The sequence below is a fragment of the Aspergillus luchuensis genome, chromosome 1 (genome assembly GCF_016861625.1).
Source record: "Aspergillus luchuensis IFO 4308 DNA, chromosome 1, nearly complete sequence".
NCBI lineage: Eukaryota > Fungi > Ascomycota > Eurotiomycetes > Eurotiales > Aspergillaceae > Aspergillus > Aspergillus luchuensis.
The window spans coordinates 381959-404213 of record NC_054849.1 but is presented as its reverse complement, the minus strand read 5'-3'; the positions used below and the strand labels follow the sequence as shown (position 1 = coordinate 404213).

The 22255-nt window shown below is 51.5% G+C and overlaps 9 protein-coding genes across 9 annotated transcripts; 4 read left to right on the top strand and 5 right to left on the bottom strand.

Moving 5' to 3' along the window:
• Positions 1–212: 212 nt before the first annotated feature.
• Positions 213–1304, top strand: AKAW2_10144A (Zn(II)2Cys6 transcription factor domain-containing protein; the record flags this gene model as incomplete). The annotated part of the gene is made up of 1 exon (XM_041683924.1): positions 213–1304. The coding sequence occupies one exon, from the start codon at positions 213–215 to the stop codon at positions 1302–1304; it is 1092 nt and encodes a 363-aa protein (XP_041536864.1).
• Positions 1305–1427: 123 nt separating this feature from the next.
• On the bottom strand, positions 1428–2300 carry AKAW2_10143S (putative short-chain dehydrogenase/oxidoreductase; the record flags this gene model as incomplete). Its single annotated transcript, XM_041683913.1, has 2 exons — positions 1428–2036; positions 2103–2300. 2 exons carry the CDS (start codon positions 2298–2300, stop codon positions 1428–1430), a joined length of 807 nt encoding a protein of 268 aa, XP_041536863.1.
• Positions 2301–2855: 555 nt separating this feature from the next.
• Positions 2856–7388, bottom strand: AKAW2_10142S (uncharacterized protein; the record flags this gene model as incomplete). Its single annotated transcript, XM_041683902.1, has 1 exon — positions 2856–7388. The coding sequence occupies one exon, from the start codon at positions 7386–7388 to the stop codon at positions 2856–2858; it is 4533 nt and encodes a 1510-aa protein (XP_041536862.1).
• A 1008-nt stretch (positions 7389–8396) lies between these two features.
• On the top strand, positions 8397–9502 carry AKAW2_10141A (uncharacterized protein; the record flags this gene model as incomplete). The annotated part of the gene is made up of 2 exons (XM_041683891.1): positions 8397–8748; positions 8847–9502. The coding sequence occupies 2 exons, from the start codon at positions 8397–8399 to the stop codon at positions 9500–9502; spliced, it is 1008 nt and encodes a 335-aa protein (XP_041536861.1).
• A 1214-nt stretch (positions 9503–10716) lies between these two features.
• Positions 10717–12407, top strand: AKAW2_10140A (putative aquaglyceroporin; the record flags this gene model as incomplete). Its single annotated transcript, XM_041683880.1, has 4 exons — positions 10717–10756; positions 10808–11442; positions 11498–12039; positions 12095–12407. The coding sequence occupies 4 exons, from the start codon at positions 10717–10719 to the stop codon at positions 12405–12407; spliced, it is 1530 nt and encodes a 509-aa protein (XP_041536860.1).
• Positions 12408–13017: 610 nt separating this feature from the next.
• On the bottom strand, positions 13018–14934 carry AKAW2_10139S (ankyrin repeat domain-containing protein; the record flags this gene model as incomplete). The annotated part of the gene is made up of 1 exon (XM_041683868.1): positions 13018–14934. The coding sequence occupies one exon, from the start codon at positions 14932–14934 to the stop codon at positions 13018–13020; it is 1917 nt and encodes a 638-aa protein (XP_041536859.1).
• Positions 14935–15582: 648 nt separating this feature from the next.
• AKAW2_10138S (uncharacterized protein) lies at positions 15583–17254 on the bottom strand (the record flags this gene model as incomplete). Its single annotated transcript, XM_041683857.1, has 5 exons — positions 15583–16215; positions 16266–16552; positions 16602–16902; positions 16955–17002; positions 17057–17254. 5 exons carry the CDS (start codon positions 17252–17254, stop codon positions 15583–15585), a joined length of 1467 nt encoding a protein of 488 aa, XP_041536858.1.
• A 916-nt stretch (positions 17255–18170) lies between these two features.
• On the bottom strand, positions 18171–19372 carry AKAW2_10137S (uncharacterized protein; the record flags this gene model as incomplete). Its single annotated transcript, XM_041683846.1, has 2 exons — positions 18171–18984; positions 19035–19372. 2 exons carry the CDS (start codon positions 19370–19372, stop codon positions 18171–18173), a joined length of 1152 nt encoding a protein of 383 aa, XP_041536857.1.
• A 691-nt stretch (positions 19373–20063) lies between these two features.
• AKAW2_10136A (MFS transporter) lies at positions 20064–22028 on the top strand (the record flags this gene model as incomplete). Its single annotated transcript, XM_041683835.1, has 4 exons — positions 20064–20482; positions 20577–21563; positions 21609–21740; positions 21791–22028. The coding sequence occupies 4 exons, from the start codon at positions 20064–20066 to the stop codon at positions 22026–22028; spliced, it is 1776 nt and encodes a 591-aa protein (XP_041536856.1).
• Positions 22029–22255: the final 227 nt, after the last annotated feature.

Genomic DNA, 22255 nt, shown 5'->3' with positions numbered 1-22255 from the left:
AAACACTCCAATACCCGAGGCCCAGACCCTCCCGTAGTCCCCAACAGGCAATTACCCCCGAAACCTAGATGCACGTGACTCGCCCGATGGTTTGCCATCGGCCAACCACTCCAACGTCCCCAACCCCATCATCCCTCACTAATGCACATCTGAACCGCCTGTTCCCTTATTCAAGTCTCTTTTAAGTCTTTACATCCTCTTTTCAGATCCAAATGGCCTCCGACATCCCCAGGCCACCAACACTCCGCCGGTCATGCCAAGCCTGCGCGCGCGGCAAACGCCGCTGTGACCAGCGCTGGCCGCGCTGCACCCGATGCCAGACCCGGAAGATCGACTGCGAATACATCAACATTCCATTAACGGTGGGATCCGACACAGACTCAACAAGTACCGCAACAACAACAATCACCACCAGATCAACCCTCTCGCCCAAACTCCCTCACAAGAAGCCAAGACAACACTACCAACTAACCCACTCCATCCCCCTCCCCCTCCCCCTAGAGATCACAAAGGGCTACTCCCAACCCATCATCGCATACCTAGTCTCAGGCATGCGTGCATATCCATCCACCTTCGCCCTGAACATGAAAACGCACTTCATTCACCCAGACCTATGGCCCAGCCCATCTTCTCCCCCTTTACCTATCAAGGACATTCACACTCTGTGTAAACTACACTCCACATCACCCACCACCACAAACAAAACCATCATCCCCCTCCTCAAACAGAAATCCTCCTCTCTCCTACGCACCCTCAACCACACCTCCAGCTTCGAGGAAATGCTAGCCACGGCACAGGCTCTCCTGCTTGCCCAATGCATGCTCATTCTCTCGGACCCCGACACAGACACATCATCACAAGCCTACTCAGAATCAATCAGCACTATGCTCTACAACCTCGGCCAGAAACTCTGGCAACAGGCCCCCATCCAATTACCGGGGAGTTTGAGCCCGCGCAGAGCGTGGCTATTCGCGGAGAGTGTGCGGAGGACGATCATTGTGGGGTTCATGCTAAGGAGCGTGTACTCGCTCAAGATGCGGAATTATTCTGTCCGCACGCCGTTTGTGGATTCTTTGCCGTTTGATATGAGGACTGGGTTGTGGGATCGCGATGTTGGGGTTGATGGGGATGAGGGTGGGGAGTCACTGGATGCGATGGTCTCGTTGCATCAGTATTCGGGCATGCTGGAGAGTGGTGTGGTCCATGGGATCTCGGACTTTGGGGGGTTGATTCTGGCGGCGTGTAGAGGGAGGGCGTTGCAGGGTGTGCCGTATCCTTCTGTTACTGCGTATGCGGGGTACTAGTTACCTAAATCGTTTCCATGGTGTTATCTACTTTTCTTTACTTGTAAGAAAAAAGGGTAAGTTGAAGTCTTAAGTCTATTTAATAGTTTATCTAACAACGAATTCTAAAAGGGACAGATCAGATTACACCAAAAACTGCTTCAACACCGCATTCAACATCGCCGTCATATCCGCATACAAGCTCTGCCTCTTCGTCTCGAACGCCTGATAGATATCATTCGCCGATCCCACAGCAATCTGATCCTCACCATTCTGCAACCGGCTCCAAACCTCACCGATAAACTCATTCAACGGCATACCAATCAAGTGTCCATCCTTCAAATCAGGCTGGTGCTTGGCATCATGCAGCTCGGTCTGCACCGCGGGCGGGTAGATCTCGAGCACCTTGACGTTACCGGGCCCGTCAGCGACCTGCGTCCGCAGGGCAAGGATGAAGTGGTGCAGGGCGGCCTTGGAGGCGCCGTAGTTGGGGCAGCGCATCATGGGCACGAGGGCCATTTGGGAGGTGGTGTAGGCGAGGGCGGTCTGGGTGGGGAGGGATTGTAGGTGGGGGAGAAAGGCTTTGGTGAGGTAGACGGGGGCAGTGTAGTTGGTGATGAGCTCGGTGTCGAAGGTGGTGAGGTCGACGGCGTTGGGGTTGGAGAAGTCGAAGGGGCGCTGGATGCCGGAGTTGACGAAGATGCAGTCCAGGTCGGGGTGGGCCGTTGTGATCTCGGCGGCGAATTGGGGAATCTATATAGTGGTTAACTTGTGAGTAGAGTGCGGGAGTGGGAGTGGGTGTATATGAGGGGGACGTACCTGGTCCAGCTGCATCACGTCAAAGACCTTCGAGGCGACCTTGTCACTGCCATATTGCTGGACGAACTCGTCCAGGTTTTCCTTTCTTCTGCCGGCGATGACGATCTGGGTGCCGTTCTCGACGAGCTTCACGGCGAGGGCCTTGCCGATGCCGGAGGTGGCGCCGATGATGAGGACTTTCTTGTAGGGAAACGACATGTTGATTGATTGTGTGTATATATGGACAAGGGTATATGAGTATTATACAGGTAGATAATTGAGAATTGAGCATGAAAAAGAGGCGGACTGGCAGCTATTTATCCTGTATGCATGAAGCTGAATGACGTCCCACCCGCGGAGACTAAGCCCGATACGATCCCACTCTTGGCGAGACACCCTCGCGGAGACTAGGCCGCATTAGGAAATCCATCTGGATTTTCCCTTCTTTTTCGCGACAACCCTGGGATCATCCCCAGGACTTGAGGGCGAGAGAAGCATCCGGAAACACCGGATTTGTAAGAAAGGGATTATTAAACACCGAGCAATATACCGTGGCTTGTCGGATTGACGTTGAGGGATATTTGTCACCTTCGCCCAGCGGACTCTAAGCAGTATTCGGCGATTCGGCATCTGGATTATCTCTTCGCAAGGTAGGTCTCAGCTGTAGATACCTCCGATAAAGCGCATGCGCGCTAACGGCTTGCATTAGCCCCTGAAGATCGGCGTCGGTTGTATTCCTCTTTATCGATGTAGTGACTCGGGGCTATGACGGTGTCAGGTGCACGGACCGGCAGTATGCATAGTCTCTAACAACTCGTCTCTCTCAACACTGCTCTCTACTAGGCTGCGAAAGACCCCGTTTTGATTCGATACCAGTTCCTGAGGTGTCCCATATTCAATGACTCGGCCGGCGTCCAGCACAAGCACGCGATCAAAGTCGACAATGGTGCTGATGCGATGCGCGATGACCAGTAACGATGAGTCGTTGTGCCCAAACTCAGTCCGGATGGATCTCTGAATCACTGCATCTGTGGCCTTATCAATAGCTGAGGTGGCCTCATCTAGAACTAGGACTTTAGGCCGGCGGAGGATGGCCCGCGCGAGGCAGAGACACTGTCTTTGGCCTTGGGAAAAGTTCGCGCCTCTTTCGGTGACTGCGGTGTTTAGAATGCTTGGTGGGTGCTGGTATTGCAGTTCCAGAGAGTCAAGCAGATCTTCTCTGGAATCATCATCCTCGTCGAATTTTATCAACGGCGATCCAGGACGATTTCCGTCATGGTCAGCATCAGGAATAGTCCAGTGCACGCGTCGCAATGCAGACAAGAGCTCTTGGTCTGAGTGCACGTCAAAGGGATCGAGGTTGGAGCGAATCGTGCCAGAGAACAGGATCGGGTCTTGTGGTACGATTGCCAAGCGCGTCCGTAGCTGGCGAAGCGGAATGGTCGAAATGTCCACCCCCGCCACATGAATACTTCCCTGCTGGGCTTCCAGGAAGCGAAATAGGGCCATTGCCAGCGAGGACTTACCTGCACCGGTACGACCGACCACTCCAACTCTGGTATTTGGCGGGACGGAAAAGGATAGATCAGACAAAACGGGTGGCAAATCGGGCGAATAACAGACGGTCAATTCTGATACATCCACTTGGCCATCCGCGGGCCAGGACTCAGGCATCTGGTCGGTTGAGTCGTATTTTTCTGCAGGGATGTCGAGAGACCACGAGACACGTTCGACGCTGTTCAGAGAGATCTCGAGGTTCGCGTATTGCCTGATCACTTGAGACATAACGCCACTATACCGCATGATGAACGTGATAGCAAATCCAGCAGTAGAAGCTGTGATACCGTTGGAAGAGAGCACGAGTATAGAGGCCGCGGTGGTAAAAGCGGCGCCAATGGTGCTTGCGCGAACGGCGATCCAACGTGTAAGCAGCCAGAGACACCAGGATGCCCGGCAATGCCGGTCAATCTTGGCATACATTTCCTTTCGGTAGGTCTCCTCTTGACGGTAGGCACGAACGGTCATTATTCCATCCATGGTGGCACAAAGATGGTGAAGTACTGGGCTTCGCATGGTACTTTCAAGTTCCTTGATGGCGCGGATCTTCTTGATAAACAATTGTCCGTAGTAAAACGCCAGTAAGAGCGAACAGGCGGAGAGGAGGTTCAGCCAGACATTCACCAGGGAGGCAGCCAACACGATGGAGAGGAGATCAAACACAACACCGAGTGCGTAGTTGAGATCATATGGAAGGCGCGAGTCGATCAAGCTGAAGTCGGCAGAAAAGTTGTTCAGAATGTTTCCAGCTGGTATCTGGTCGAGCCACTGCAAGGGAGCGCGTAGTACCGAAGAGAGGAACTTTTCAAAAAGTCTCCGTGACATCTTCAAGGTGATGCGCACTGCCAGGAAGCTCCGACTGATCGCGACGATGCATGAGCAGATCGACAACAATAGGTATATAGATAAGAACCACGTAATATTCACCCCAGTGGACTGGGCTCCTTTTGTATCCATGTCTTCTGTGCTCCTGCTCTTGTTCGTGCTGTTACTCCAGATCATCATCCACAGACCTCGCCCAACTGCTAGTCCGCCATAGCTCAGATGCAGGAACAAGACAAGCAAGCAAAGATACTTGGCGTCAGTTAAACGGAAAATTCGTTGACGATTTCGCCATTTTTGGTTTCGTGTATTGGCCTCACCACGCAAATCATCTTGCCTTGCTGAGTCTTCTAGTTGCTCTTGCTCACTAGGTAATAGCGTTCCTATCCAGTTTTCCGAAGACTGAACATTCGATACCAGAGAGCCTTTCTTCATGTGAGAAGCCCTCTCCACTCCTGCTGCAGCCTGGGCCATGTGCTTGAATATCCCCATATCCCTAAGGTTTTGTCTCGGGCCAGCATATTGCAGTCCGTTGGTGTCAAGAGCAACCACGTATTCGGCTCTTGGTAAGCACAGTTCTAGGTGGTAAGTTGCTAGTATGCGTGTGCGTCCCTCGGCGAGACTCCCCGTCAAAGCATACTGATATAGATGCTGCGCCGTATGAGAATCAATGGAGCTGAAAATATCATCCAGTACAATTATCTCGGCGTCGGAATAGAGTGCGCGCGCAAGGGAGATACGCCATTTCTGGCCACCACTGAGATTGCTCCCTTGGTCGTCCATCGGAGTTTCATCTTTCAGCACTAGACTATCTATGTCGCTATTAAGGGAGCAGGCGAAAAGAACGCGCCGGTAGCGCTCTTGCTGAAACGGCAGGCCATAAAGGATGTTGTCCCTGATTGTCCCATCTTTCAAACACGGTTCCTGGGCAACGTAGGCAACCGCCAGGCTTGGAGACCGTCGTACAGAGCCATGCAGGAACTCGCATTCACCAAGTATTGCTGCAAGAACGAGACTTTTGCCAGAGCCAGACGGCCCCGTAATAATACTCAAAGCGCCGTATGGGAATGTCAAAGACATGTCTTTAAGGGAAAAGCATTTAGTGTATTGATTTTCGTTCCAGCAAATTGTGGCCTGGTCCAGCACAACCCCATCAGCGGGCGCAATATCGACATCCCTGTCTGGAGTTCGAAGGAAACGTTCGATTCGCCGCAGACTGATCTGTGCTCCCGTTGCATTCAACAGGATCTGGGGAAGAACTGCAAGGGGGGTTTCAAGTGCACCGAGGAGCGAGACTGAGGTGAAAGCGAGAGACGCCGGCATGTCGTTATGTAAAAGGGCATATGTGCCTAAGCAAGCGGCGGAAACAGCAACGGGCGTGATATTATAGGCGACGAACATGAGAAGCTCCCACTTGAAAACCTGCCACTGGCTGTGCAGCTCCTTCCCTCTTGACTCGTTAATGCGGTCTTCCCATTTTTCCTCCAAAGCTGATAATTTGACTTGGCGGATACCTTGAAGAACCTCGTTGATGACTCCCATCTTGCTGTCGCGAGACCTCAAGAGACCTCTTTGTTGCTTCGAAAACTGGCTGACTGAGTAAAAGTTACCTGCAGATACAAGAAGAAGAACTAAGCCACCGACTAGTAGGCACTGCGGTCCAAGCAACCGGCCGATAGAGAGAGCAGCAATAATGAGTTTCAACGGTGCCTCGTAAAGATGAAAGCCGACCGCTGAAAAGTCAGCTACTTTCTTTGCATCCACAGCTACCAGGTTCATGGTACCCTGACTGGTCGGGCTGGTGGTACTGGCACTCTGCGAATCCATTCCGACATTGTTCACTGCACGACAACGTAACGCTTTGTCATATATCACTGTTGATAGTTGTTCCTGCAGCCTCACTGCAATCAGATTTGACGATACATAGAGATTCCAATTTTCGATAAGAGCAGATACGATAGTCGACGCGCCGAGCCCGAGAACAAATAGCCATAGCCAAGGATCATCAGGGTCGGTTTCCAGACGCTGCAAGATTCCCAAGATAAAAAACTGGGGCACAAATGCCATGGTCCCATTCAAGAAGGTCAAAACAAGTTGAATGAATAGCGCTTTCCGATGACTGAAAAAGAGGACCTTCCAAAGGCTTTTGCTGCAAGCCGTACATTGTTGGCTGAAAGTTTGAAAGAGCTGAGGTGAACGGCTATTGTACTCCAGCTCAGGCAGATGGCTGATCTCCAGCTCATCTTTCTGACCCGCAGAAAGCAGCTGGCCTACCCATCCAAAGAACAATTGGTCCAATAAGGTTGTCGATCCTTTGCGATCCACCACTGTTCCATTTCGAAAAACGTCCGGTCGACGAGGCAACGATGCTCCGGCCATGCAGGCACCCAAAGCGGCGCAACACTGGCCAAGTAGAAAGAACCAGGGCAGAAAGGAGAAATCCAACGCCTCATAACATCGGTACTGATCCTCAACTAAAAGTAACATCATAGCGACGCAGCCGATGCTTGTTTGGAGACCGTGTCTGAACCGAAGCGTGCATTCGTCTTCCATCCAGACTGCGACTGTACTGAGGGCCAGAGTCCCCCAGGCCCCTAGTCGCATCCATCGTGTAAAATCACCGGTGGAAGCAGACACAATGCTAAACACGACAACTTCCGATAGCGATAGCCATACACCAATGCCGGTACCAATTGCAAGTGCGACGCGTTGCGGTTTGTCGGAAAATTCCTTAATTGATTGTGGTGTCGCGATTCCATCGAAGTCTTCATACCCATCCGTTTGAATCATTGTGTCGAGGGTTAATTGTCGATGTCGCAGTCGATTCACGATGGCGATAAAGGCCCTCCCTCCCACCAAGGCCGCCACACCGAATCCGAATATGTTGGCCGCGAGGGGGAGCCCCTCGCTTGTCGTCTGAGAAGACATCTTGCTGAATGACTACCGAGAAAAACTCGGTAGCAAATTCCCGAGCGAGCATCGTTGAAGAATCGAAGATTAGACGCCCGAGCGTTTCTCGCGCGGTGATGGCAGGCTGCAGGATTAATATAGGATGGCCGACTCGTGGTTGTCGCGTCGGCGGAAGCGCTACAGTGGATCTAAAGTCGGAGGTCGGGTTTGATTTGGCTGCCCGGCTGACGTACCACTCGGCGCAATCTCCCCCACTCTGGCTTTGATTATGTCTCTGGTTGGCGGAGGCAAACCAGGCTTTTCTTCATGGTTTTATCTGATTTGGGGGCATTTTGCGATTGCTACTAGGGCTGAGGCTAGTTCTGCATGTGGCAAGTGTAAGTTCAAAGTTAGGTAGTGGGGGCTACCATTGTGATTTGTTAAATGTGGAGAGAACAAGCAATGACGACGACATGCCAGGCATCCAGAATATCATCCTCCAATATATCTCAACATCGTAGATAACACGAAATCTGTGATTGAGCATGAAACTGTAAGGAGGGCTATTTCTGATCGGCGATAAAATCCTGAAGCGCCAAGCCCGAAGAACCGAGCATCGGCCTTCGATACTCGAACGGGCAAAGTACCACCAAGATTGGATTGTTGCACAGGGATGCATGTAACTGGAGAACACGAGGCTACTATGCAAACCCTATCCATATCATTTTCCCTTCAAGTAAATAAGATAGTGTAACGTCCGTGCTGAAGCTCGTATCTAGAACCTCCATGATCCGGTCGACTGGCCCAACCGGGTCCCCGGAAAGTGTAATCCGTGCCGGATACGGATGACCCCGAGCGCTAATCGCATAAGCATCCTGTTCGGATTACCAATGTTGATTGGATGAAGTTGCAAAGAATCCGACGATGGTATTGATCATTTACAAGTATATAAAGAATTAATTTGTCCATGACCATGGTGCAGTCGCCACACTTATACTCCAAACTCCGTCAATTCACTGTAACTTCTACTTAGTTAATATCCACAAAATGGTAGTCCTCGCCGATATCCAATCCTCCAATGCCCGGATTGCTACCTCCCTTCCTGAGGGCATGGTGGCTCTCTTCGTCGGAGCAACAAGTGGAATTGGCGAAGCAACCCTCAAGCAGTTCGCTAAGCATGCTGCACGGCCGCGTGTCTATTTCGTCGGTCGCAAACACGAAGCAGCCAACCGCATCATCGCCGAATGCGAAACCCTGAATCCCGAGGGGAAGTATATCTTCATCTCTGCAGATATTAGCTTGCTCTGCAATGTCGATGAGGTTTGTCGTGACATCAAGACCAGGGAGAGAGCTCTCAATCTCCTCGTTCTCACACCTGGTATAGCGACTATACACAACGGTGGGTATTCGCCGGTTCGGATATATATATATTTCTTGCCTCACCATGACTTCAACTACAGAAGTTTACAGAACGAACAACTGATTTCTATACTGCAGAAACACCCGAAGGACTCCGCAAGATCACATCCCTCCTTTACTTCGCCCGCATGCGTTTTGTTGTAAACCTCCTCCCTCTCCTCCAACAAGCCACCAGCCTCCGCCGCGTCATAACCGTCGGGGCAGCCGGATCTGAAGGCCCCATCGACACCACCGACTTCGAGGGAAGAAAGCTGTCAGCTCCATTGTTCCGCGGGCATATTACTTCACTGACCACAGTGGCTTTGGAAAAACTAGCTGAAAAGGCCCCAACTGTGTCTTTTAATAATACTCACCCCGGGGCTGTCCAAACCGGGATAACCAGAGAAGTCGATAATCTCCGTATGTGGATTGTGTGGCTTGCTCTCCTGCTTTTCGGCCGTTGGATCTGTATTCCTGCCATAGAGAGTGGAGAGAGACATCTCTTTGTGGCTACAAGTGCGAAGTATCCAGCGCGAGATGGGGATGATGGGGTGCCGCTGTCGGAGGGAGTCGCGGTTGCGCGGGGCATTGATGGGATGCTGCGAGGGGGTATTTATTCTGTTACTTCCGATGGGGAGAGCTCGGATAATGCGATTAAGGTTCTGAAAGACCTGCGAGAGATGGGCATTGGAGAGATTGTCTGGAGATATACGGAGAGTCAGTTTAAGCGGATCACGGGGGTGAATGCCGTATAGTGTAAGCTGGGTTGCATCGGAATTGTAGCCGAGATTGACTTTTATATCATTCCCGAACTGTTAGTGAAAATAGCGGCTCCAATGGCAGGAATTGATGACTTCAAAATGAAGTTATTGACAATAGCTAAGAAAAGGATCTTCACATCACGTGCAGAGTCTCGATCAGGCAGGACCACGTGATGACGTCATGTGTGTCACTTGCCGGATCAGGCAATTCCGCTCTTTCTCTTTCGTCAACTTTATTCTGCTTCTGGTTCTGTATCTCCCATAATGGCTTCACTTCTCACTCCTTTGTTCCTTTTAGAGTAGGCCGTTATGAAGAGATAGATCACAGCTGGTGGCGCCTGCATCACTACAATGACGTCTGCAGGCACAATTTTCCACGCCGACCTAGCAGAACCACGGCCATAGCCTCCTCTTGGCGCATGGCCTCACCATACTTCCCCTGGAAGTGTCGGCCTCGAACCCGGCTTATCAGAGTTTGAGTTGGTCACTGGCGGCTCATTTGTAACCTACTATTTACCATGTACAACAAAGGCTGTTGGCCAGCATGTCACGGGTGGGCCCGAAGCCGCCGATCAAACGCCGCCATCGGTGACTGGAAGAGATCGTACAAGGAACGGATCCGTTTCCACCCACCCAGGTCGCACAGTGTGAGGTTATGCAACCCGCCAATTAGGATCGGAAGAGGGACACTTTGGCCGTGAGGACCTGCCTCCTCTTTATGCCTCTGGCAGGCCACCAACTGCTCAAGTTTCACGCAAGTTTGTGGGGCGGGCAACAAGTCATTCGATTCTCTGCCATGGCATGGTGGTTCACTAGATGACAATCATCCCGGTTCTGGCGTCTCACTAACAAGGCGGTCTCTCAGTGATCGCCTCAACGCGGCTGACATTTGCTGGTATCAGTCCCGATAGAATAATCCTCACCTACTCTACCGAAACCCAGCTAGATCTATCAGCTGGAACTATGGATGAAACGTGCAGAATCTGTCGAATGGGCTATTTAGGTGTGGCGTGGAAAATTCGAGGGTTTGGGTGTGAAGCCACCAATGGTTGCAGTCGGCTGTTCCCTGGTCTGCTTCTGTGACGCAATCTTGGCGCACCGTACAATATATTCCCAACGAGACCCCCTAAGTATAAGATATCCATTTTCTCCGACAGCAGGCTAATTTATTGCCATTGTACAAATTTCCGACTTCTTACCTCATTGCCATGGTGCACCCTGTTAGGTCTCTTAACAAGGAACTCGATCGTAAGTGTAAAATTTGACAGACAGACAGACTATCCCGCTAACAGCTCGTAGAGGTCGAGACCGAGTCGAAAGACTATCGATCTTCCGACTCAACGGAGGATTCCTCCAAAGCAGACCAAGATGAAGAGTCACCCCAAAGGGAGCCCAGAAAGGGCGTCTCTCGAAACAAGAGCCAAGGAACCCAGCATTCCAATTTTTCGCGAAAGAAAAGTCACGCCAGTCACCGCACTGGCGTATCCCAAAACCAGAGTTATCGGAGTCAACCTCCCGCTACCCTAAGAAACCAGAGCTATGGAAGTCAGGCACAATTCTCTTTGGCAGGTCCGAATGCGTATTACGGACCAGTCCCTCACCAGGGTGCCTACATGCATCCAGAGTATCAGTCATTCAATCCTCAGTATGGAAACACGCAAGGGGACAAGCCGGTCTGGAGCTTAGCGCAGCCGCTACCCCATGTTGTCCGAGATGGAATGCGGTATGGAGCCTTGCCAGAGGATCGGAAGGAAGAAAGAGAAGGAGGAGGACGAGAACGCCCGCCTCCAGCAGCAGAAGAGCCTCCTACGGATATCCCGCAGACGGAGGAAGCTAGACAGAATGGCGAGGAGCCGCAGAACGAGATGGGATTTTTCAACAAATGGTCCAAAATCCGGTATTATCTGAGGGAACCATTGGGCGAGTGGTTGGGGGTGAGTACTTACCTAGACAATCACTTTAATCCAGCCTCATTAACACAATCACCAGACAACCTTAGCCATCACTCTCGGCCTCTGCGGTGGGCTAGCAACCTATACATCGGACCAACAAGCCGGATCATGGATGAGCCAAAGCGCGTGCTGGGGCTTCAGCTTCATGATTGGCATTTACATTGTCGGTGGCATCTCTGGTGGCCACCTAAATCCTGCCATCACAATCTCCATGTCCGTCTGGCGAGGATTTCCCGCCCGTCGATGCGTAATCTACATCCTTGCTCAGCTGATCGGCGCCATCACCGCCGGCGGTATTGCCTACGCCATTTACCACGACGCCATCGTCAACCTCTCCGTTGAGAGCAACTTACCACAAAGCGAAACAACAGCCAGCCAAGCATTTCTCACTTTACCAAAACAATTCGTCAGCCCAGCTACTGCATTTTTCAACGAATTTCTAGGCACCGCCATCCTCGTCGGAACCATCATGGCCCTGGGTGACGACACCAACGCTCCCCCCGGAGCAGGTATGCAAGCATTCATCATCGGCATCCTCATCACTGTACTAGTCCTAGCATTGGGCTACAACACAGGCGGGTACGTACACCCTTCGTCACCCCACCATATAACAATCCAACTAATGAACATCCAGCGCATTCAACGGTCCCCGCGACTTCGGCCCCCGTCTCGTCGCCGTAATGGCCGGCTGGGGCGGACATCTCTTCAAAGAGTACCACGCCTGGTGGATCTGGGGCCCCTGGGTCGCCGACATCTTCGGAGGATTATTCGGCGCGTTCATCTACGACTTAGTTGTGTTCACCGGCGGCGAAAGCCCGATCAATTACCCGCCGAGGAGACGGAAGCGCGCTCTGCTGATCAAGGAGAAGAATCTGCGGAGTAAGTTGCGCCTTGGGAGGCGGAAGATTGGGGATATTGAGAGGGCGGTGGAGGAGAATCAGGATTGATGTTAGTTTTGGGTATCTGGGAAGGAAGGACTTGTTTGTGTATTATGGTGTGGTTTGCATGCAGTATACGGTAGCGTCGCATTAGCCTGGAGTTTCTGTTGTTTTGTTTTGTATTTGGAGTTACATAGGAAAATGTCTCTTTTTTAAAGGAATTTGGTGTTGCGGATAGCGTTTATCGTCATCTTAATCATACCTAAGTACTAGTAGTAATAAGAATAGGATTTTTCGCACCTCTAGATAACCCTATCCCAGGACCTCAGGCAATGAATGCCAGACCAGCAATATTTGAGGCCAGGTGAATCATGTACTTTAACGACATTATTCATCATCGACCCAATTAAAATCATGGCAAAAAGGGAGATCTAAGCTGCCCCTCCAATGAATAATCTAAAAGGTTCCCACTGACTACCTCGTCGTCTACAAACCTAGTCAGTAGGGCGGTGATGGCTCAGGGAGATAATTATTAAAGCCGGATTAACTGACTACGGTTTGATATGTATCAAAGGAAGCATGAGCAAGCAAGGTGTGTTTATTTATTTTAGCTTTTACGATTTCAAAGCAAGAGTACCTAAGCAAAGTACCACAGTATCAAAGTACCATCGTGCCCATCTCACGCGGCGCCGGCGGCAGCAGCAGCAGCAGTTCCGCGAGCCAGAATCACTTCCAGAAACTCCCAAAACCCCACGCTCTCAGCCTCCTCGATAGCCGTCCTGGGTTCCGGTGTACCAGCCGTAGCCCTGACATTTGGGTCGACGCCTCTATCCAAGAAAAGATTCAGAAGCTCGCCAATTTGCTGTTTGCGGGTCTCGAACGTCTGGGGATTTCGCAAATCCTCCCGATTTGTTTTGGCATCCTTATAATTATGCACCAGTGCATGAATAGGCGTGCCCAGGCCTGTAACCCGTTTTGGATCAGCACCTTGGTCCAACAGGGCCTGAACTAGTTTGATATTGACTACGCGGGCAGCGTAATATAGGGGAGTGACCATGCGGGAGGTTTGCTTTGAGAGGTCGATGTCGGGACATGCGAGGAGATCATACACGGCGTATTCATTGCGGTAGTGCATGGCGACAAGGAGAGGGGTTGAGTCCGCGGCTATGGTGCTGCTCTCGGAGTTGATGTAAGAGGATAGATTGGGAATTCGGTTCCCGCGATACCTCTCGTACTGGACGAGGCGTCGCAGAACTTCGGTGTCACCGTTGACAGCAGCGGAGTGGATCGGGGAGATAGGAGGGTTGCGTGGGGCGAAGATGGCGTTTCTGAAGTATGGGTCGCCCAGTGTTATGCTGATGTTTGCCCAGGACTGCGAGCGGAAGATCCGGTTTACCTCCTCGGTTCGCATGACGTGAGGGGGAGTCTCGTAGCTGAGGATGGTCCTTAGGATGTTGTGCTCGCGTCTCCACACGCATAGAGCAATCGGGGTGAAGCCGTTACCATATCTGGTGTCCGTAGTCACGCTAGCGAAAGGGTCGACGCCGTACTTTTCCTTGATTCCAGGGTTCAGGAGGTATTGGGCGAGTTTGGTATGCCGGAGTAGGATGGCCGCACCCAACACGGTCACGTTGCTCTCCATAATAACGTTAATGGGGTACCCTAGATCACAGAGAACCCGGATCGGCCTGACCTTCTTTGCAAGGAGGGCTTCGCCAATGGTGGACCCACGGAGTCTCAACGAAATATGGTGGGGGGACACTCGAAGGGGTGGGGAGACCCCGGGTATGTACATCAATTCCTGTACAAGCGGAGCAAGTCTAGCTCGGAGAGCATTATGGATCTCAAGCTGGGGAAGGTGTTCGACGGGAAAGCGATGATCACGGCATATATTGCATATAACCTGAAGGAAGTTGTTGATATTCATGATGTTATTCGAAAGGGCTTGCTCAAGACTCCTGATGACTGGTCTGAGGTCATGAGGTAGGTCTTTGGGTTCTTCCTCTTCAGAGTCGTACTGGGCTTCGGCGGCGGCCTCCTCTCTGGACCCCTGCGCTCTAACCTCCTCCGTTTCAACATCATCAGTTTCAAAGTCGCCATCCTGATCCTCCTCTGCCGCGTCAAGCTCCATGGCTTCGGAGCCAGTCATCGCCGACGGTGGAAGTTCAGACAATTCAGATGGCGAAGGGTGCGCCACCATGGGATTATTGAACAATAAGTTATGGAATTCGCGGATGTGACTTTCCAGATCTTCTCTAGCCAAGGTGGCATGACGGGTGCCGCATAAATCGCAAGAGATATGTTCTTCATCGGGATCCTGCCTCTTGAAACTTGCGATATCCACGTATGCCCAATGAAAAGCATGGACATCCCCCTCTACTGAGGTCAGCAGAGGCCTGTGTCGGCAACCAGGCCACTCTTCGCAGTCAATGATCGTAGAGTTTTCCTCGTTGTCGGCTCTTTTCTCCCTGAAACGTCTGTTCAGGTCATCGAGGTGCTGTTCGATGTGCTCGTAGATAGCATCCCCGGCGGGCTCAGGGTGTCCCTGGTTGCAGAAAATGCAGTGAGGGTTAATAGGATTCCCCTGTTGACTCATGATTGCTGAGCTTGGAATTGATTATTTTTTTTTTCTTATCTTTTTGATTTGGTTTAGAGTTACTGTAATTTTGGTGTGATTGAGAACAAATAGATCAGTCGGAAGGATGTTGTCGTGGCTGATGGTGGAGAGGACAGCAGTGGATGCACCTGTCATTGAGGTTTATATACTACTTTTTGCTACCTTTGGTGGATCGCAGTTGCCATCCTGGCATCGGTTGTTCCCTCATGTTGCCGTCGCTATCTACCGATCTGCTAACGACTCGCCTCATGGAGAGGAATAAACCGAGACTTAGATGGGTCTCACCAGCATTGAATGGAATTATCCGGTCATAGGTATGTCCTAGATGAGATGTGTGTTACGAAAGAGGCGGAAATACTTTCATATAGATTTAGTCATCCTCGTCAGTAACTATTGCGCGCTTTGCGCCTGGTTAAGTGATAGCCTTAACCTGTATCGTATTTTCAGAATCCAAACCATTTGCTTGCTTCCTTCCTCCCTTCCGATGTGGCTCCTTCCTATTTCATCTTCTTCTCTAACAATTGATAACCAATTGTTAAGCGCCCTACCCTGCCAACAAGTCTGTCTGCCTTGATATAAGAGAACATAATAGTATGTGTTGGCCATGAATATAGTCCTACTGGACGTTCACAATACAATGAGGCCCTGCGGCTCTTCGGGAGTATCTGGGAGATATGCCCCCTCGGCGCTTGGAGCACGCGAGTGACCAGTGTCCCTTTTGATGGACGGCGTGTATTTTGCAATATGCAAATCAAGTGTGTGTGCGTGACGATTAAAGCGGCACGGCTTGAGGCCTCGGCATCCGTCCTTCTGGCAGAGATGGCCGAGGAAGCACTTAGTGGATCGGCATGAAGGGCCCGTCTGACATGGGTGCTGACGGAGTATGTATTTCATAACGTCCAGCGAGCTTGGATCAAGACGGCCGTGGTCGTATTCACAGCCAATATTGCTGCACTCGCCGCCAAGATGGAAATTATTGCACGGCTTATGAATTTTGGCGCGACGGGTATAGAGTTCCCAGGCGTCGTGACCGGGGATCGGACAGTAGGTGTCAATGCGATCTCCGGCCAAGTTTATCGGGATATAATCTTGCCACTTAGGATCGAGGTGGGTGACAAGTTGTGAGGCATAAAACTCCTGAGTGCGAGCACTCGTAGGAGATTCCCTTCCTGGAGGAGAGGGGGTATTGTCGGATCTAGAGAGTTGTTGACCCTGCGGTATGTGGGCCTTGTTGCAGGAGCTGCCGTATCGGCAAATGCCCTGAAGAACATTAGTTGAAATGCAAAGTATGGCAATGCATTTCTACGCACCTTTTGGAAATGTTTGCAAATCGGTCTAGAGGTTGTGGACATCGAAGGCGTATGGTTGGAGGGACTCCCAGTTCCACCAATAGGTGTAGACATGAAGAGGGCGGGAAGCTCCCGCACCGGGAGGCCTAATCTTTCATATTCGCTGTGAAAGTTGGCAGCTTTGAGGAGGGTGATGCGATCAGTCCGGCCACGATAAGGTGTCAGTAGATTAGAATACCCGGAGTCGTGACAACCAGCGAAGAAGATGTGTCTGCACTGGCTGTTGTCGGCAAATAAGCGGAACATTTCTACTGAGGTTAGCTCGAGCCCCTCCGAGAAAAAAAGAGCTATTCATACCCCTAATCTTATAGTCCGCCCCCTCTTTCTTATCTCCCGCATCCACGAAATCAAAAAGATCCTCAGCCCGGGTGAAGCTTGCCGTAAAAGGCGACAGAGAGCGGGCTTCCTGTCCCACAATCCCGGAGCGGGCCAATGACTTTGACAATCCAAGCACGTTTGCATAAATGCGTACCATCACACGGCACTGGTCAGCCTGATGGCCTAGTCGATCATGGAGCAGTTCGCGGATGGAATCGTTAAGGATCCGGGCAGCCGTAATGCCACCATCGGCTCCGGCTTTTAGCAGATGCTCTTTGAACTACCGCGGAGTTGATCAGTATCATCTCTCCTAAGGATCCAGATGTACCTACGAGATAGCCATCTCCATCAACGAGGACCAGTACGAAAGGATTCCGCTCCTAAGTCACCGTCAGAGCAGGACAATGTACATACTGACGGATCATTCTGCGTACCTGACCCCTAGCCATCCGCTTGTACTTCTCTCTAGCCTCTTTCTCCTCCTCATAGTCACTCTTAAGGTTGTTGTAGCTGTCTAAGAGCTGGCGGAACTTATCCAGGAGGTTCTGTACATCGGCATGGTGTTGCTGGTTCTGTTGCACAATGCTTGATAGATTGCTATCTAGAGCGTGGATCTCGGCATCACCAAGCATATTGTTCGATTGAAATATGAATTTATGGTGAAGGAGTAGGATTGTCTGTTTTCTTTTTCCTCGAATGGGACACTGTCGCTAAGGAATGATGTCGAGGGAGTTGCGGAGACCACCATGGGTGGGTGGCTGCGTATCCCGAAAGCCAAGGATAGATGGGTCGACTAACATTCACTCAAGACGAGGGAGAGAAGGTAATGATAGGTAGGTGGTGAAGACTCCAAAGGAATGGGCAAGTGTCGGCGAGCGAAAAGAGGAGAAGCAAAGCAAAGCAGCGGAACTAGTTGGAAACTAGTTTGGATTTGTTGTGTTGGCCGTCGCTTACCCGCTGCGGTACCTGCGCTTATCGATAAGCTGTTATCTGTTTAGGGCAGGCGGTGGGAGGAAGCTGCTATCGGAGCGGGGTAAGCAGACTATCCTCCTTTGGGTATAATATTGAGCATTGCGGCCATAATCCACTTATGCGCATGTGCAGTACATTATGATATTGATCCATCAATTACTTACGCATTTATTGGACATGATAGACTCGGGAAAGAATAGCTCATCAGCAGTGGAAGCAGCCATGCCAATTACTATGGTTGGAAGGTGAAAGATATCCAACGCTTGTGGGCGTTCTCTGCAGCCATCCGACTCTTTTGACCATTTCACCAATGATCTACCCCTACACGGTCCAACATGTTTTATACAACTGGTATACTAGAACTATTACGATGAGATCCCGATTCTATATTTGCACGCATGCATAGGGTCTTACTGGTATGGCTCTTGCAAGAACCTAACCCTGAATTACCCTTATCACCGATCTAGTATGGCGACAAACCCACAAGCTGACCATATCAAGACAACAACCGCATATGGCTATGTACTCAAACAAATACCAACAAATAGATCGACACATGTCTCAATATGTCTGTCTCTACCTCGCCTTTTCCACCCCCTTCTCTCCCCTTTTAAAAACCATCTCATCCCTCCCCCAGACCAACACCACCGCCGCCCCCACCGGCCCAGCAACAACCCCCAACAACCCGACCCTCACCACCAACGACACCCACTCGCACCACCCCATTGCACCACCTTTATCCAGCCTCACTGCATTCCCATACAACCTCCACGCCCAAACCACTATCCCCGCCGACCCAATCAAGTAATCCCACCTCAGGAACGCATGCACCCCGTCTCCAACACTAGCCACCTGTATAACGGGTGATGTCCAGGGGGTGGGGATCCCGAAGACAATACTGGGGTGTAGGGAGTTCCTGTATTCAGTGGAAAGGATAGCAGGTGCGAGGATAGTAGACAGCGAGACGGTGAGGGTGACGAGGTGGGGGATCAGAGTGTTGAAGAAGGCAAAGGCGTAGATGAAGCGGAGGGAGGAGAGGTTGTGGTTCTTCTGGGTAGGCTTGGGGGTGGATGTGAATGGGGAGAAGAGGGTGTGGGAGAGGGTGAGGAGGATGGAGATGTATGCTGGGAAGGGTTGCCAGAGGGCGATGAAGAGTTGCTTTAGGTCGGTTGTTATGGTTGAGGAGATGGGGAGGACCATGAGGGCGCTGGGGATGATGTAGGATACGGTGAAAACCAGGGGGAGGGTGGTGAGGATGGTCTTGGGGATGTGGATGTTGGTTGCTGTGGGAGTGGTGGAGGTTATGGATGTGGTGAGTTGCAGGGCGCAGTAGAGAGGTGCTGCGAAGGCGAAGGTTAGGGTTTGGGCGGAGAGGCCGAATATCAAGGGACTGGTGGTGAGGTTAGCTTGATACACATGGGTACATGGTGGTGGACTTACTATGCTGCCAGTGTCCAGGCATTTCCTTGTCGCCATGATTCTAGGGTTATCAGGATCCAGGCGGAACCGAACGTCCCTGCGAACCCTAGCGTATGGAGAGTCAAGGCGGGGTGGCTTCCATCGGTGGTAGGCCAGAAAAAGGTAGTCAAGGTGGTGAGCAGGTGGTCCAGTCGAGGGAGACCGGTGTAAACGGTTCGTAAAGGTGCATCGCTGCCTGGGAGTGTTTTGCGCTCGATACTTTGTCTTGCTAGTTCGAGGAGCCCATTGGCGTCGGCGTAGTACCAAATGGCATAGAGGGTGAAGAGACTGAGGGCGGGAAGGATCAGTTTGGCAGACATGGTGCGTGGCTGTTGATGTGCCTTGAAAAAAGAGTAGGATCTAGTCGTCCTTATATGCGTTTGTGATACTGTTATTACTTTTTGTACGACATGTAGATCGCAGACCGAAAGGGCAGCCGTTGCGAGCAGCCGATCGTAGATCTGCGTCTACCGAGGCTGTCATCGGGAACCAGATCCGGGGCTTCACATGGTAGTGTAACAGATTGATCCGACTGTCCACGGGGCAGTTGATCTCTGTACTACACAGTGGTTCAATTATAAATCCAATCCTGGATACATGGACTCAAAATCAATGCCGGAATCCGACTCCAAGCGTTCTTCCCTACACAAATACAATGCCCCGGCTATACGATTAAAGAATAGCTTAGTTAATACTGGCAGAAAGCTTATCACTTCTCTCCAAAACAAAGCGAGGCTATAGTGTACGAACAGAAACATGACTACATCTGCATATTCCCTCGGAACCCCAACATAACCTCACATACCACACCCCTACAACTACACATCTCCTCTAAACAAGGACAAAGAACCCCGGAGCATCTCACCTCATCAGTCCACCCCCAAACTCAAACCCTCTCTACCCCAACTATACGTTCCTTTATTTACATCATCCAAGCAACCCAGCTACCCTATCAACAACCTATCCGCCGCCCACCGAACCCTACCCATCCAACCATGGATCGCACTCCCCATGACACCATCACTCAACACCACCAAAACAATAAATACACCCCTCCACCAGCTACAATGCCATCTCTGCACAAAGCCCTCCACCTCCCTCATCTACCACCTCAGAATGCCCTCTCCATCCCCCTCCCCCTCCCCCTCCAGCGCCTCCTCCCTATCCACCATCCCAACCGCCCACGCAAGCCGCACCCAAACCCTAAGTCGGCCGCAAACCAATATCGAAGTCTCGCGCATCGAGACACTCCGTCTTACGCACGAATCCACCGTCGGGTCAAAGGCGCCGCAGACACCCCGGGATGAATGGTTACCTATGGGCGGGGGAAAAGAGTTTCCCCCGTTACTACCGGATCCGGATCGCTATGTGGTTGAGTTTACGGGTGAGGAGGATCCGATGCATCCGCATAATTGGCCGATTGGGACGAAGTATGTATTTTTCTATGTATATTCGCATGGTTGGGTGTATGTATGTCTGTGTGAGGAAGAAGGGCTAATGGGGGTATTGGTGGTGATGATGTAGGATTCTCCTTTCAGGCATCCTAGCCTACGTGACGTTTACTGCGTCTTTCGCTAGCGCGATTTTTTCTTCGACCGTTGGCGCGATTAGTATACACTACGGGATTAGCACTGAGGTCGCGACGCTCGGCGTGACGCTGTATGTACTTGGGTTCGCGGCCGGACCGACGTTCTGGGCGCCTGCGTCGGAGCTGTCTGGGCGGCGGTGGCCCATTACTGCTGGGGTGTTTGGGTATAGTATCTTTACGGTGGCGACGGCTACAGCAAAGGACGTGCAGACGATTATGCTGACCCGGTTCTTTGCGGGTTTGTTCGCGGCGAGTCCGTTGTCGATTGTGCCAGCGGCGTTCTCGGATATTTACAATAATCGGACGCGGGGAATCGCGATCGCGATGTTTGCGATGGCGGTGTTTGTGGGGCCATTTGCGTCGCCGTTTACGGGAGGCTTCATTGTCATGAGTTATCTGGGGTGGAGGTGGACGATGTATATTGCCGCGATTATGGGGTTTCTGGGGTCGGCACTGCTGCTGTTGTTTTATAGGGAGACGTATGCGCCAGCGTTGTTGATGGCGAAGGCGGCGACGGTGAGGCGGCAGACGAGGAACTGGGGGATTCACGCGAAGCAGGATGAGGTGGAAATTGATTTTCGGGAGCTGATTACGGTGAACTTTAGTAGGCCGTTTCGGATGCTGCTTACGGAGCCGATTGTGTTTCTGGTTACGCTGTACATGTCGTTCATTTATGGTCTCATGTATGCCTTGCTGGCGGCATATCCGGTGGTGTTTCAGGACATTCATGGCATGAATCTTGGGGTGGGCAGCTTACCGTTTATTGGGCTGATAATCGGGGAGATTCTGGGAGGAGTGTTTGTCTTGTCGAGTCAGGGCTCGTATACCAAGAAGTTGAGGGCGAATAACGATATTCCCATCCCCGAGTGGCGCTTGCCTCCGGCCATTGTCGGCGGCATCTCTTTCACCATTGGACTCTTTTGGTAAGGTGCCTGTCTGTCGGGCGAATATCTGGCTAATGCGGTTAGGTATGGCTGGACCGGATGGACGCGGTCGATCCATTGGATGGCCCCAACGGCGTCCGGGCTGTTCACAGGGTTCGGCATCTACTGCATCTTTTTGCAGTGTTTCAACTATCTAATCGACTCTTATCTGCAATTGTAAGTGCCTTAATCATGATGCAATTCGTTGGACGCACCTGACCGAACAGCGCCGCGTCTGTTTTTGCTGCCAACACCATCTTGCGGTCTGCAGTTGGGGCATGCTTCCCTCTCTTTGCGCGACAGATGTTTGTCAACCTGGGGGTGCAGTGGGCGGGCACATTGCTGGGGTGTCTGGCGGCGATTATGATCCCTATCCCCGTGGGGTTCATCATGTTTGGGCCCGCCCTACGACGGAGGAGCAAATTTGCCCCAGCGGCAGCGGTGTTCCAGGAGAAGTCGGCCTAGTCAGGGTCTGAACACAGTCCGTTAGATAGACACTCACCATCATATCAATCTTAGATAGCTGTAGATAAGTCAGTGGTGATGACAAATAAAGCCAAGGGTGCCAAGGGAGGCATCTGGTTCTGACTGACAAGCATTTGGCGACTGGACGCTGTGAGTCGTGGGAATCCGCTGGGGCCTCTGTGTGCTCGCTGGTGATTGCCTCGTGCTGGTGCTGCCAAGGGCACCAT